Source organism: Octopus bimaculoides, chromosome 2 (assembly GCF_046866305.1).
Source record: "Octopus bimaculoides isolate indiv1 chromosome 2, ASM4686630v1, whole genome shotgun sequence".
In the NCBI taxonomy this organism is placed as follows: domain Eukaryota; kingdom Metazoa; phylum Mollusca; class Cephalopoda; order Octopoda; family Octopodidae; genus Octopus; species Octopus bimaculoides.
This window is the reverse complement of record NC_142929.1, coordinates 349,709-366,037: the sequence shown is the minus strand read 5'-3', so window position 1 is coordinate 366,037 and position 16,329 is coordinate 349,709. Positions and strand designations below refer to the sequence as shown.

At 36.5% G+C, this 16,329-nt stretch overlaps 1 protein-coding gene across 2 annotated transcripts in view; it reads right to left on the bottom strand.

Annotated features, from left to right (window-relative positions):
- Positions 1–16,329, bottom strand: part of LOC106870753 (eukaryotic translation initiation factor 2-alpha kinase 3) — a 57,172-nt gene that overhangs the window by 22,476 nt on the left and 18,367 nt on the right. The window contains exons 5-12 of one of the 2 annotated variants that reach the window (XM_014916948.3): positions 14,050–14,189; positions 12,535–12,641; positions 9,909–10,029; positions 7,835–7,951; positions 7,509–7,634; positions 4,651–4,756; positions 4,109–4,247; positions 73–129 (exon numbers count right to left, since the gene is read on the bottom strand). In XM_014916948.3, the coding sequence (XP_014772434.1) occupies positions 73–129; positions 4,109–4,247; positions 4,651–4,756; positions 7,509–7,634; positions 7,835–7,951; positions 9,909–10,029; positions 12,535–12,641; positions 14,050–14,189 (913 nt within the window). The remainder of the gene's footprint in view (positions 1–72; positions 130–4,108; positions 4,248–4,650; positions 4,757–7,508; positions 7,635–7,834; positions 7,952–9,908; positions 10,030–12,534; positions 12,642–14,049; positions 14,190–16,329) is intronic. The other variant, XM_014916949.3, reaches the window with a different exon arrangement.

Sequence of the window (16,329 nt, the reverse complement as noted above, 5' to 3'; positions counted from 1 at the left end):
ATAAACTGGAGAAAGCAAACATTTTGGTGAAATGTATGCCAATGCATAAGTGTTTCTGTGAATCATTCTTACCAAAATACATGGCAGGATCTCCAACATAGACCGCAGTATAAGATTAAAAGACTCTATCTACAATAAAAAGTTTATTTATTCAATCATTCACCTTCTAATAAGTAATAAAGATCAAACTGGATTAATTTAACTGAATAGCCAACATTAATATTTCTAATTTTGGTGATTACAATTAAATAAGTCTTAGACATACATATAACTCAATCTAGAATGAGGTGGTGACTCAGCAATAAAGAATTAAACTAAATGATTTTAGAAGCTTATAATTGAAAATTTTAATAACTTGTTGATCTTTAATACTGACACAAGGTCACAGATATTATGAGTTGCAAAAGCAGAGAACAGTAGTTGTTGGGTTTCCCAAAAGGGTCACTTCCTTTCAGACTATGGTGGCTTACATCCTTAGGCAAAATCTTGATCGTATTCAAATCAAAAGCCTCACCATCAAAGCAATCAACACATCAACAAAATCTGTACCTATCTCACTGATCTATCTCACTATACTTGTGAGCTTGTCTTTGCAGATCAAGTGTGGTGCACATGTCTTGTTAATATCCTATGAGAATGTTGTAGCTGAACTCAGCCTCTTTGATCGTATACATAACCAAAAGAAAGCCATTCACCAATTTATTCGAATGATGGCACACAACAAAGTCAACAAAGCTGGCCTTCTTCAGGATGTTGTAGAAAACATTATGTGTAATATGAAGGAGCTGTCTTTACATTACATACACAAGGTTTCTCAACAAGTCTCAAAACACGGCATAAGCATAAGGTCAATGAGTAGATTTAAGGGCCAATGCAGGGTAGGCTTCACTGGCCACTGCTAACGTGTTGAATAACAGCCACATCAAAAACTCTGCACCTCAACAGAAGACAAAACCACTCAGTACACAGCCAGTGAGAACATGAAACTGGAAATGAATGAAGTACAGAGACAGTGTAGAATGTCAAGATGCATCGCAGCCATTTAAGTCTGACCACTTAAAAAAATAAACGACGAAAGGAGGGGGAAAGATGCGGTTCTTGATTGGGACCACAATTTACTGACTTCAGAAGAATGAAAGATAAAGGATGACCTTGGAAGGATATCGAGATTCATTTAGACATACTTCTTTGAAGAGGCCAGCAGAATAAGAGTCTGTTAACCGTTTCGTTACCATGGTTATTTTGGGATGTTCAGTGTTTCTTTCAATTAATTTTAAATATAACAAAGAATTTAGAAAAATAACTTAGTTATCATTAAGCTAGTGTTAGGAACATAAATTGTAACTAAGGTTTGGTGGAAGATTTTTATTCAGAACTTTTGGAAACAAGACATTTGTACTACAGAGCCAGAGGCGGTTTCAGCCGGGTTGGTATCAAAAAGGTTAAGATACTAAACTATGGCATTGGGAATTTGTAGACCAATTCAATTGTTTGAATGGCAAACCCAATATATATATATATATATATATATATATATATATATATATATATATATGCAGGTGACACATAAAAGCACCCACTACACTCTCTGAGTGGTTGGCGTTAGGAAGGGCATCCAGCTGTAGAAACTCTGCCAAATTAGATTGGAGCCTGGTGTTGCCATCCGGTTTCACCAGTCCTCAGTCAAGTCGTCCAACCCATGCTAGCATGGAAGCGGACGTTAAACGATGATGATGATATATATATATTCAGAGTAATAAGATAGTCAGAATGTTGGTTGATTATATATACTTTTATTTACACTTTTAGCACTTTCTTCTGTTATCAGATTTATCAAAAAGTGGTTTAAAGTTAGATTTCTTGGCCTTTCTATATATAAAAAATAGTGGAGTTTTCCAACCAAGGAAAAAGAAAGAAAAAAAATTTGAGAAGGCGGGGGGGGCTTTTGTATTGGTATGGTCAGACTTGTTTGTTTAGGATTCAATACTTAGAGACTTTTGGGATGGGGAAGAAAAAGAATTTTTGTATTTGAATTGGTCAAAGTTTTTAATTGAAAAACCAGATGTTGTTTTTGACTTTCTTCAGTAAAAATTATAATTGCATTTCCAAGTCTTGTTTTTTCATTCTTTTGCATTTATTAGTACATCCAACAAGAGGAACTATGGAAAATTCCACTGACCAAACATTTGGAAATATGTGGAGAAGGAAAATTCAAGATCTTCCCCTTCTATAAATGCTCAAGGAAAGACCCAAAATTCCGAAAAACAATGGAGCTACACTTTATAAAGAAGTTCTCATTAAAATTAAAGGGATGAAAAAAAGGAAACACTTGGAAATATGTGGAGAAAGAAAATTCAAAGTTCTGAAAGATAAAAATCCTCAACAAAAATTATCAAAACTATATTTTTTTGAAATTCCACCTCTGAGAATTCTTTATGATTTTGATTGTATATAGTACTATGATTGAAAAGACCCAGCAACTAAGGTGGGATTGCAGCCATGGCCAATGCCAGTGTTGCATGTCCGGCCCATTTAAAAGTACCCTCCAAGGGTCTCAGTCTCTTGTCATTGCCTCTGTGAGGCCCAACATTCAAAGGTCATGCTTCACCACTTCATCCCATGTCTTCTGGGGTCTACCTCTTCTACGGGTTCCTTCCACTGTTCGGGTGTTATACTTCTTCACACAGCTCTCCTCATCCATACGTAACACATCACCATACCAATGCAGTCGTCTCTCTTGCACACCACATTTGATGCTTCTTATGTCCAACTTTCTTCTTAGGGTGCTTACACTGTCATGTATGCACACTGACATTACACATCCAGCAGATCATACTAGCTTCATTTCTTTCAAGCCTATGCATATCCTCAGCAGTCATGGCCCATGTAGCATGGCTGTTCGCACACATGCATCATACAGTCTACCTTTCACTCTGAGTGAGAGGTCCTTTGTTACCAGCAGAGGTAGGTGTTTTCTGAACTTTGCCCAGGCTATTCTTATTCTAGCAGCTATGCTCTCAGAGCATCCACCCCCACTACAGGCTTTGTCACCTAGGTAGTGGAAGCTATCAACTATTTCACGTCCCCGTTATAAGCAATCATTCCAAGATTGCTAACACGTTCTTCTTAGTTTTGTTCAACAGCCAAAGTTGAGAGAATACAGAGTAAGGAATGAGAAGGGTGATTGGTTAAGTTTGTAAGAAGGGAATGACAGATGGAAATAGAGGTGAATGTAGTGAATGGTGAACAAGGATGAAGCTGGGGTCAATATTAGATATCACTTCAGGTATGAGGGTAAAAAAATAGGAGTGGCTCAGGAAGGAGAAGGTATTAAGTTGCAGTTCAGGAAGGATGGACAGTAGCAGAAAAAAAGTAACCTGTAAATAGATCAGAAAATAGGGAGGTGATGAGTGGAATGAGTGATTTAGAGAAAGAGAGGTCAGAGGTACACAGGAATGGATAGAGGTGGGGGGAGTCTGTCAACTGCAGATATGAAAGAGTGTGTTTTAAAGGCAATGCGTTGCAGTCATAAAAAGGTAACTGAAGGGAGAAGGAGAGATCACTAGAGATTCCAAAAGAGGTGATCAAGAGAAAATCAAATGGGGAAGGATGATATTGAGAATGAAAGATAGATGTTAAAAGGAAACAGTTGCAGGAAGTGGTTGATCAACTGGTGAGAGAAGAGGGGAAGGTGGTGAAATATGTGTAGTTCTGCTCCCACATGATTACAGCAGTTGAATAGTGCCATAGTTAGAAGAGGGATGGAGGGATGGACGTCAGGAAAATGTGACAGGTGCAGGCAAAGGGCCCAGGGATCATATTCCAAATCTACAAATTATTCTTTAATCATGTCATTCTCTAACTGTTGTCTTCTAATCAGCGTCCTGAGTGTTAACATTTAGAAAAATAATATTATTCTAATATAATATGGGTTTCTTGAAACAAGATTACATGAAATTCAAACTTTTCTCAAGAGCATTAAAGACTAAATAAGAGGATTACAACCAAAAACCTTAAATTTGAAGATTCTTGTTGCCACTAGTTTCTACCAACTCCTAGACTGATAGATTAACATGCAAATTAATAACAGCATAAACCAATCAAATACCTGTTCTTGTGAGCTGGGAAATCTTTCCGAGGAAGTAATGTGATGTTGGTCATGGTCCGAATGATTTAAATTATTTCGGTAGCTGAGAGCCAAAGGAATTGTTACAAACAAGACAATGGTAATAAGAATAATTTCTTTCCTAGAAAATAAAAAAAAGAATGAAGAAACACAACACATTAATTACAAACTGAAAAAAATATGAAGTTGGTTTACAAAAGGTTTCAAAATTGAAATGTAAAAAATTATTCTTGGCATTGCTGCAATAAACACAGAAAATTGCTTATTTATTAATAACTAGATAGAAATAACTAGAAATAACTATGGTGAGAATGTGAATTGTAGTGTTAATGGATTTTTTTTCTAAATGCATTAACAAAACAGTTGTAAATAAGAAAGTGAAGCGAGTCACAAGATTGGTTTTTGCCACCAGAGGTGGTTGTGGCTTCTCTTTACTTTGCTCTTTTTCAGAGTTCAAACAAGCATAAAATCAGAGTGCAGTTAAAAGTCCTCCTGGAACTTTGAAAGAATCAAAGCTAACTCACCACCTGTCGAAGTAACTGCCTGAAACACCTTTCTCATCTTCAGAAATGTGTTTCTTTTCCTCATCAAAAAGTATTTTGAAATCAGGGAAAATATAATAACCATCATCTAAAATATAAAAATAAAATTTGGTCATCATTTAATAATAAACAATCGTTTAGTGAAGATTATGACATACAACAAACTGGATTATCCACCTAACATATAGTTTTAATGACATTAATATAATGAAATGTAATATTCTGGCTGAATCAATTTGTGCACTAATTAGGATTATTATACAGTTCTTTCTTATCTACTTTTGTTGGTCTCTTCTCTTATCTCTGTGGATCAGTTTAGTTTTCAAATCTTATAAATACAAGATTAACTTGTGAGCAGTTTTCTTTTTGCATACCAGCAATTGCATTGGGGAGATGTTTATGTGATGGCAAGTGTGTAGAATGTTTGTGCAGTAATATTATTCATTTATTAATTCTTACACTGTATTTCTGGAAAGTATTTTGCCGGGATTCAAAGAGAAGTTGTTAAGTGGAAATGTGTGTAATGTGCCCACCCTTCTTCTTCGTCTTAGACAATGACTCTGAGATGTTAATCATCGCCAACTTCCTTCTTCTTTCTGTTCTTTGTTTGGTTTCATATCAACTCAAGATAACTGCTTAAGTGGGCATTTTATTTTCACCCCTCCTTCCTCCTCCCTGCCACCCCTCCATCTCCCATTCTCCTTTTGCCACCTAAACTTACCCACCCACACACTCACTATATCCAATCCGTTGTCCACTTTACGAAAGACACTTCCTTGTTACACCTTCACCATCTTATCTCTCCCCCTCACCATTTCTCTCTCTCTCTAATTGAGATATCCATGATGTCCCACCTACGCTAGCATGAAACACAGATGTGAAATGATGTTAAATGACGTATCTCCTCTACTACAAGCCACTTACCTCTGTCCCTCGATCCATACTCTAATCTTTCGTCACCTGACACAAAGCCACCTCCTTCATCTGAGGAGTCTTGTCCTGCAAGTAACTTGGTGGCTCCACTGCTCCTGGTGCCCCGTAAAAAAAAAGCACCCAGCACTGTCCATAAGTTGGTGTTAGGAAGGACACCCAGCCACAGAAACCAAAGCAAGAGAGGAGAGCCTGATACAATCTTCTGGCTTGCAAGCTCCTCTCAAAGAATCCAACCCATGGAAGGAGGAGGAGGAGGAAGAAGAGGAGGGGGATTTGTTTAAGTTCCAATATAAATATAGTTTTTTTTTTTTTCCTTATTAAAACTAGCAGAACACTATCAAAAGGGTCGTGCCAATTCTGCCCAAAAGAAAGGAACCAATAATGTGGCTGTAGGTCATAACACCAGGGCAACACCGAGGTGCATTGCTAGTTTATATATATATATTTATAGGCACAGACGGATGTTAGATGATGATATGACAGGAATGGCTGTGTGGTAAGAAGTCTGCTTGCCAACCACATAGTTTTGGGTTCATTCCCACTGTGTGGATCCTTGGGCAAGTGTCTTCTACTATAGGCTTGGGCCAACCAAAACCTTGTGAGAAAACTTGTTAGACAAAAACCGAGAGAAGCCTGTCGTGTGTGAGAGAGAGAGAGAGAGAAACTTTGTGTGTCTTCCACTACTACTTGATAACTGGTGTTGGTTTGCTTACATCACCATAACTTAGCAGTTAGACAGGAAGAGCCTCATAGAATAAGTACCAGGCTTAAAAATTTTTTTTTTAATTATAATTAGGGTCCTATTTGGCCAACAAAACCCTTCGAAGGTGATGCCCCAGCATGGCCACAGTCTAATGACCGAAACAAATGAAAGAAAGACAAGCCAAAAGACATCTGTGCAGACATGGCTTTGAGTGTTGAGAAGTCGGTTCCAGTGCCGCCACTGCATGGCATTTTGGCCAAATGTCTTCAATTCTACAGCCTGTGGCTGAGTACACTTTGGCAGAGAGAAATGGGTGGAAACACATCATATATGTATGTGTATGTGGTTGCATGAAGGTGTGGGTGTGTATGAGTGCTTTTGTCTCCTTGTCTTGTTATTACACAAGAATTGTAAACAAGTTCCACCATCATACAAGTGGTCTGCTTTGTTTTCAGTCTTCTGTCAAATATTACCTTACTCGTAGTTGGTGACAGGAAGAGTGTCAGAAAATCTATCTTAATGATTTCTGTCTGATTGAATGCAAGCATGGAAAAGTGGATGTCACTGAAATGGTGGTAGCAGCAACAATGATGGTGAAAATGTCTTTTGTCAACTCATCCATCTCTGGCAATTTCAATGCCCACACCTAGTTTTTCCCTCTCATACTGTTTGTGCAGAGACCACATTATCCTGAGCATCAACTATCCTAAACATCAGCATTAGTTTATGTCCTTACTGCATCCCAAAACAACACACCAACCCTTTTGACTGCTCTCATCCCTTCTCATGCCAGACTTTATTCAGCCATTACTGCATCTTCCTTTATCAACACACTGAAGTCATTGCCTATTCAAAACAATTCATATTTTCCTAATAACCCTGTTAATTTCACAGATCAACTGGTACCCCTATCGTCATAACTGACTGAGTGCTATGAGAATCATGTTCACAATCGTTTCTCAAACTTTCGGAACCACCTCTCCATTCACATTTTCCCTACCATTCTTAAACAAAACAAACACATTAATCTCAATAGTCTGAGAAGACCTGCAGAGGTTGCAAGACTTGACCTCATCCACCAATTCAAAAGAAAACATCAAGATAACATTCTAAAGTTGGGCATTATAAAAAATGGGTCCAAGAGACAATATCAACCACTGAATGGATCCCATTTCAAGTTTTTATAAAATCTCATCAAACTCACCAAATGGATAATTTTGATGCCAAACAGCAACAGCAGTATCTGTTGGGTTCTTTTTCTTGAACGTTTTTCTGCCAATCAGAGGTTTATTATTGGTATTTGAACGTAATGCTGGAGTTCTGGACAAAGCTAAAATTGTAAAACCAACAAAATAGAAAATAAGGATTGAACACACGTGTAATGCTTTCTTACTAACGACAACTACAGGCTAGATGTGATAATAAACTCAAGGTTTTGTACTACCAGCATCAGACAGATGAGCAGAATTGAAAATAACAACAAATTATGAAATGTCATTTATGCACAGAAGCAGACAGACAAACACTTACAGGATGCTACATATGGTTTCCAGCCAACAGAAGGTAGATGCTTGAATATTTGTCTTGGAGCTACTTGTTCAACACTCTGGTCTGACACTTGAACATAGGGCTGGTCATGATGTTGTCCTGAAATAAATTGATTTAAAAAGATATTTAATAAAATAGTCAACATAGCAATGTAATCATTATGCTTTATATCCAACATCACAAAAGTACAACTGAAAGATTTTGTTAGTCTAATCAGACATCAGTATTGTTTTCAAAAGGAAAGTCACTCAGTTCTTCCAGTTTACAGCAGCAGTCGCTTGACCTGCAAGAAATAGCAGCCAAATTTCCTTCCAAGTCCTTAATGGACGCTTTAGTAGTCCAAGCTAAATTATGTGCCTGGAAATAATAAATAAAAAGATGGGTTGGGCATGCCTGGATTTCCTTTGGTCATATGTCAGGCCAACCAAAACTGAGCCGAGAAGTTGAACCAACTCTAGAAATTGAAGTAAATTTAACTTTATATCTGCACTTTTACAAAAAGAATATTTGATTAAGAGCTTGAAGAAATCTATTCATAAAAAAGTAATTCCAACTCCATACAAGTTATAAGGTTTACAACAGCTGAAGATAATCATGGATAAAAACAGATGCTAGAAAAGAAATATGTAGAATCATTAGTTTTGGTATGAAATGTGCTGAGAAGGAACAGGTCATGAAAGGGGAAGAAAACTACAACTGTTGGAATATTATATGTGATGGGAATATATAATGACTGATAAGCTGCTTTCAACATTGTCACCGTTGAGTAAATTCAATCAGAAATAATCAAGAGTAAGAAAATAATAGATTTGGGTGTCACCCAATAACTGGACACAGTAAATAGTAACTGCCATAATCCATTAAGCAGCACTGAAGAAGACATTATTCAGGGCAAGTTTGCCTGATGAACTCTGTTCCTATCCAAACAATATTCACAGGAAGATTTTGAATTAAAACATTATATGATCTGATCATCATCATCATCGTTTAACGTCCGCTTTCCATGCTGGCATGGGTTGGACGGTTTGACTGGGGACTGGCAAACCAGATGGCTACACCAGGCTCCAATCTGATCTGGCAGAGTTTCTACAGCTGGATGCCCTTCCTAACGCCAACCATTCCGAGAGTGTAGTGGGTGCTCTTATGTGCCACCAGCACAAGGGCCAGTCAGGCAGTACTGGCAACGGCCACGCTCAAATATTGTTTTTCACGCGCCAGTAAGGCACAGCATTAATTTCTAACAAAATGATTTGCTGCTGCTGCTGCGGTATACCTGTGGGTTTATGATAAGATTCACTTTATATCACTTGAATCTTCTGACATGAATAACATCCTATTGATTGAGTAATTCCTGACTTTTATGTCATTGGGATAGAAAATATAAATTATGTGAAAGAAAAAGCTAAAATAAATAAGATAAAGGAAGGACTATTACAAACCAGAGACGTATTCCCACTTGCAAATTGCTATATAAATCAGACCAAAGTTATTGTAAGACCTCCTTTTACCTCCTGAATACCGAACGTTTCAATAGAGAATTGAAACTTCCTGTTTTTTTTTCTTCTCTTCAAAATATTTCAAGTAGGATGTGTGTGTGTGTAAGAGAGAGAGTGTGAGTGAGAGAGAGAGCGTGAGTGAGAGTGAGTGAGTGACCTCACATTTCTCTCATCTTTACACGTGTTCACTGACTATAAACAAACACCCTCACTATTGATACTGGCAGTGTCATCCGCTTGCCATTAACAGCAAAGGTATGCTCAGGTTTTCTGACATGCCAAGACATGTTGCATGTGTTATGTAAACAAGAAACTCGTTCAAGTTGTGTCAATTATTTCCAGTTCACTACTTAACAATGTCTGGGCTATTTGTTGTCCAATACACTGTCAGAGTAGGGGATTATTACGTGGATTGGAAACAGGTGAAGGTTGGTGACTTGAAGGCCATCCAGCCACAGAAAATTTTGTTTCAACAAATTCAGTCTGACGAATGAAAGCAAGGAAAAGGGAACATGAAAATGATGATGATGATGATGTGCTTCTCTAAAATTGTTACTTACCAATATACATTAAAGGCACACTACTATCCGGCAATGTTGGAATATTCTTCTTGTTGAAAAGACTGATAGGTCTGAGTTTATTTTGATGCAGAAGCCAAGCCCCAGCAACAGGAGAAGACAACTGAAACGAGAAGAATCAACAAATTTCATAGACTTTGTTGTCGTCCTCATCATATTAAAGGAAATTGCTAATCAATATTTTGATGAAAAACAATATCCAAATAATCTGAAACAATGTTTACTTAAAAAGAGGAAGGAGAAAATATAGATCACAGACAATACATTCATTCTTATTTTTGTTTTATATTTGTGTTGGATGGGTTTTCTTGTACAATATATTAGAAATTCTCTTCACTTATAATCATCGTTTCTTTAAGGTTACCACAAGTTCTGATCCTTATTTTCTACATATTCCCTTTCCACATGGAGCCACCACCAAGAGCATTGTAACATTTTTCGTCCAGGTGGAAGGTGCAGGAAGACATGGGATGAAACATGATCTTCAAATTTGGGGCCTCGCAGAGGCGACAACAAGTGATCATGACTTTTGGCAATATGATGTGCCTGAGAAGACTCAGAAGTTGTGGTCGCTACTGGTGACATGTAAAAGACACCCATTACATTCTAGGAGTGGTTGGCATTAGGAAGGGCATCCAGAAACCAAATCAGACTGGTGCCTGGTGCAGCTCTCCCGCTCACCAGTTTTCAGTCAAACCATCCAACCCATGCCAGCATGGAAAACAGATGTATGACGGTGATGATGATGTTCATACTTTTATAGTCACCTTTCCTGCACTTTTAAACTGATGCCTTTAATCTTTAAAAAAAAAAAAAAACCAGCTAATCTTAGATCACTTGCATTCCTCTCATCACATACCCAACATTTTCCTTCATCTTTTGTAGACATTCTCTATTAATGCTGATATCTCACAAATATGGAACATCACATTTCTTAAACATGCTTCATATGGCTTCTATGTATTGCACAAAGAAAAAAAAACTCTCTGATGCAAACAAGAAGCAATAGATTACTAAGTTCGCCACAACCACCACCTTATATTTTATACTGTATCTATTCTAGCATTTACATATTTACTACGAATACCACTGGTACATAACTGGTAGGAGCAGATTCGAATCAATGAATAATGACCAGTTGGACTGCCACCCAGGTAATATCATCCGTAGATGAAGAACACAATGAACATCGCATATCAATGTCCAAGTTCTGCTGCAGCACAGAGAACCTCACAGCTGAGACTCCTTACCTGCACATTCCAGATGACCACCATTTCATATCCTCCACCTCCAGTGACTGTCAGAGGCTATTAACAATGTCCAGCAAGGGAGATAACTTCAGAAAAACCTACAACTTGTATTAATAAAACTACGTCAGTCACAAAAACCATCAAACTGCATCAGATGTCTGAATTATTCAGCTTCTGGGTGTTCCTACTATTAACAAGTCCTGTGCATATTTGTCACATCTGAAGTTCTGAGCCTGTCAATCTGCAAGAAACACCAATTCCCTGCCCAGCTATTCACTTCTTTCTACATAAATGTCGACATACTTCCCAAAGTTCAGGAATGTTAGAGTTGGGCCTTGCACTCGATCAGAACTTGTGACGCCAATGTACAAGTACATACACATATCAACATGAAGTGCTTTGCCAAGTGGCCCAGGAAACGAACTCACAACCTTAAGATCATGAATCACACACCTTAATCACTAGGCTACATGCCTTCACACACACATGCACGGGGGGGGGGGGGGGTGTATGTGTTTGAATGTGTGAATGTGTGAATGTCTGTGCTTGTCTCTTACTAATTGACAACAGATGTTGGTTTGTTTATGTTTCTGTAACTTAGTGGTTCAATGAAAAGGGTCCGATAGAATAAGTACCTGACTTAAAAAAATATACTGAGGTCAATTTAAAGACTAAACCCCGAATGGCTGCAGTTCAATGACCAAAGCAAGAGTAACAACATGGATATATGAGCACCATTCGAGCGTGGCCGATGCCAGTGCTGCCTGACTGACCCCCATACCAGTGGCATGTAAAAAACACCATTCGAGTACGGCAGATGCCAGTGCCGCCTGACTGGCTCCAGTGCCGGTGGCATGTAAAAAAACACCCACTCTCGGAGTGGTTGGCATTAGGAAGGGCATCCAGCTGAAGAAACCTTGCCAAATCAGATTGGAGTCTGGTGCAACCCCCCTGGCCAGCTAGTTCTCAGTCAAACCGTCCAACTCATGCCATCCATAGAAAAATTCTTTAAGATAATGAAGATCAGCTCTTAAAAAAAAAAAAGCCAAATAGTTTTTTTCTTTTTTTTTTTTTTTAATCTGCAAACTTATTAAAGCCATTCTATTTTTAAATGCTGAAATTGTTGTTCAGAAACGCAAAGGATAATCAAATGAACTCATTTATTCAACAAATTACTTTTTATACAATATAGAAAAATTAAGTCTATTGATTTGCATAAAGAAATTAAAGTGACACAAAAGAATGTCTGAGAAATTATTTTAAATTAAATTTCAAAAATGAGAAACTTTAGAAAATTAAATTTCAAACAAGTTAATAAAAGTACCATGATTTTGTTGATAAACATTTGACAAACATACCTTATGTTGCCATAGCATCTGATTTGGATCATCAGGACATGTACAGAAGATTATGCCCTGGGGTACAACAATCTTTAGTGAAGACTCTACAATATCATTCATTTCATCTGCAACAATTTAAAACATTTCCAATTTTAGATTCTCTAAATATGAATATTTACTCATCACACACACACACACACACAAAAAAAAAAAAAAAGAAATAACATTTCAGTGAAGTATGCCCCTTAAAAGTAACCCTTTTCTCTTTCACCAAATCTTGAGAAGAAAATTTTATTTCTGCTCAAAATAAGATTTCTCTCGATTGCTCAGAAAGGAAAGATTGGATCTATTTATACCTTGTCAAGATTCTAAAATGTAAAGTACAGGTTAGTTTAGGGGCAGCTACTTCAGATGATGTCACACCACCACCATCATCATCATTTTACATCCACTTTCTATGCTGACCTGGATTGGATGGGTCATCAAAGTCCAAGTTAGTTCTTATACAGAGTTACTACCCTCCAACTCAGGTCAAAAGATTATGTCTCACTTAGGAATGGAAGTAAACCCCATTAGACAATAGTCCACTTAAAAAATCCTGCTGCCAGCACATGTTACTGGTGTGTAGTTGCAACAATTAACTGGATAATGAAATGTTAAAATTCTGGTTCAAGAATTATGGGTTCATATTATCACATTGTACTAAGAAAAAAAGAACTATACCAGAGAGAGAGAAAAAAGACCTTGTAATGCGACACAGAAACTATTTAAGAGTGCTGACTCAGAGATACCCCAAACCGAAAACTTTCAAATGGTACAAGAAATAAACCCTCCCACGTCTCGTGTCTGCAATACTAAACATATTATCCAGAACCTTCATTTTATTTTGTCAGCATCATAAACACTGAACGTTGTCTATGCTTCGTTGCATTCTGCTCTATAACGACTACAATTATAAACAACTACTAATACTACAAGTCTCCACAAATTTCAGTTTGTACTAAATTAATATTAAATAGATATTAATTAATATTAAATAGATATTAATTAATATTAAATAGATATTAATTAATATTAAATAGATATTAATTAATATTAAATAGATATTAATTAATATTAAATAGATATTAATTAATATTAAATAGATATTAATTAATATTAAATAGATATTAATTAATATTAAATAGATATTAATTAATATTAAATAGATATTAAGCAGATATTAAATAGATATTAATTAATATTAAATAGATATTAATTAATATTAAATAGATATTAATTAATATTAAATAGATATTAATTAATATTAAATAGATATTAATTAATATTAAATAGATATTAATTAATATTAAATAAATATTAAGCAAATATTAAATAAATTCCTATGCCAACTTTAAAGGATCCTTGTTTAAAGTGTTAAAAAAGATTTATTTATTAAAAAATAAAAAAGAATTTATCAGACTTAGTAGAAAGAAGAGGCAGCCATTCATGATTTCAGTTTTTAAAAATACGTCAATAAATTAAATGTCTAACCAGGACATGTTACAAAGTTATTCTCCAATTCTGCATCCATTTCTGAAGCCTCGTCCACTTCTGTGTTCGAAGACTTCATCAGTTTGTTTTGCAACAAACCAACATAATTGACATCATGGTGACCAACACTGAAATTCCATCTGTTTGAAATAGAAAAAAGAGAAATTTTAAACTGAATTTGCAAAAAAAAAAAAAAAAAAAAAAAAAGAGAGGAAAAAGATGTATTAACCATCAATTTCACATACAATCCAATCCTGACAGTATGGCCGATTGTGGAATCAATAAGCTGATGGCATTTAACCTCCTCTAAGAGATCAAATGCACAAAAGAATCAGCTCCAAATAAGGGAGTAAATAATTCTATAACAACAATTACTAACCTAAATATCTTCTGTTTAATCCCAAATTAAGCCTAAGTAATCTCTTACACAAGTCAATTCTTATGGATTTGAGCAGACAGTACAAAGCTCACTTCTGCTTCCAGAGCTGAGAAATTTCCTTTGGGAACAAGCTTTGCCACACTCACAAGCATTTTCAGCAAATTTCCAATAATGTCAACACTGTGAACCCCCCACGTCTCGACGAAACTGAGGCCACATAACCCACAGCTTGCTTGTTCTTGCTTCTCTGCCATTTCCAGTAGGTTTAAGTTTCAATTTGTGGAAACGATCTAGAGCAGAGGTTCCCACCTTTTCAGTAGTCTCCAACTTTTTTATTTAAATGAGTTTTTCCATGAACCCCTTTTAATATGCTTATCCTTATGTAGATATAGATATATATATATATAGGAAATTTTGAATTTAGTTCACAGACCACCAGAAGTCTGCAGGCCCCAGGTCTAGAGTTATGTACTGATGATGTCACAGCTCCCAAATGTACCAGAGAAAACAAGCAAAGAAAAGTCCATTATCTGGTTCACCAACACAACTAAGTCTTTGATAAAGACAGTGGCCTAAGTTGAGACAAGAATGAGTTACGTGTTCATAAGGAACCACTGAAGAAATCGTTTTTATAGTCATCTAACCTTATGTTGTAAAAGTTGATGCATCTTGCATAGAAGTCAATGCAGCTATTTCCATTGAGAAGTGGAAGTATGCTTAATGAATGCTACACAAAATATGGTGTGTGCCAAGGCTTGTCAATGTCAGGAACAAATATGTTACACAGACCTAATAAACTTCAAAATATTCTCCCTTTGAAGCCAACATATTTTTAACTGAATAACAAGATGAAAAATTGTTCAACTTTCAAACTGAGCGACTGTGCAAAGGTGCTGTTTGGATTACCAGTGTGAAAAACAGTTTGTGGATGTTTTTACTATTTACTAATAGAAAGCCTTTAGTTAAATGAATTCAGTTTAAGTAAAATGTTGTGGATGAAAGTCAGCTATTTCAAACATTAAGAAATTTGGATTATGATAAAGGATGCTATGTGCATCCAAGATTGTAGGATAACCATGAACAACATACTCGAGACCTCCAGTGGGATTAAAGTCATTCTGCAGGTTTGCACCAGAACCACTTAGTTACCACAAAATGTAAAGGAGATTCAAAATGACATTGTAAAACCACTGTGTGTGTGTTTTACAGGTAATCCTATTAAATCTGGATTGAAGCAAAGTGCACAATGGTACTTCACTAATACCTGTCATCTCTTTGAATGCCAGCTGAAAAGTGGCGGGAGCACTCTGGTTAGGAAAACCAGAAAAAATAAAGGAACATTGATTGCTTATTGCTTGATAAAATTTAATGGCTGACTTAAAACAAATTTCACTTGTTGAGTAAATTGAGGTGCAACAAAAATAATCCAGAGCATTTTGTATTAGGTGCAGGTGTGGTTATGTGGCAAGAAGTTTGCTTCCCTACCACACCATTCCAAGTTCAGTCCCACCTTGGGCAAGTGTCTTCTATAGCCTCAAGCCAACCACAGCCTTGTGAGGGGATTTGGTAGGTAAGCCCATTGTGTGTCTGTCTGTCTGTCCTTCACCACCATCATTTGACAACTGATGTTGGTGTGTTTACATTCCTGTAACTTACTGGTTTGGTAAGAGACCACTAGAATAAGTACCATGCTAAACATTAAGCAGTGGGGTTGATTTATTCGACTAAAATTCCTCAAAGCAATGCTCTGGCATGCCACAATCATGCAAATGATGGAATGCCAACCAGGAGACAAGCAGACCATTGTATGTTGTCCACAAACATTGAAATTTCTATTAACATGAGATAACTACTACAACAAAATTAAAACTCCTTTCTTAGAAGAAAATACCAACTAAACA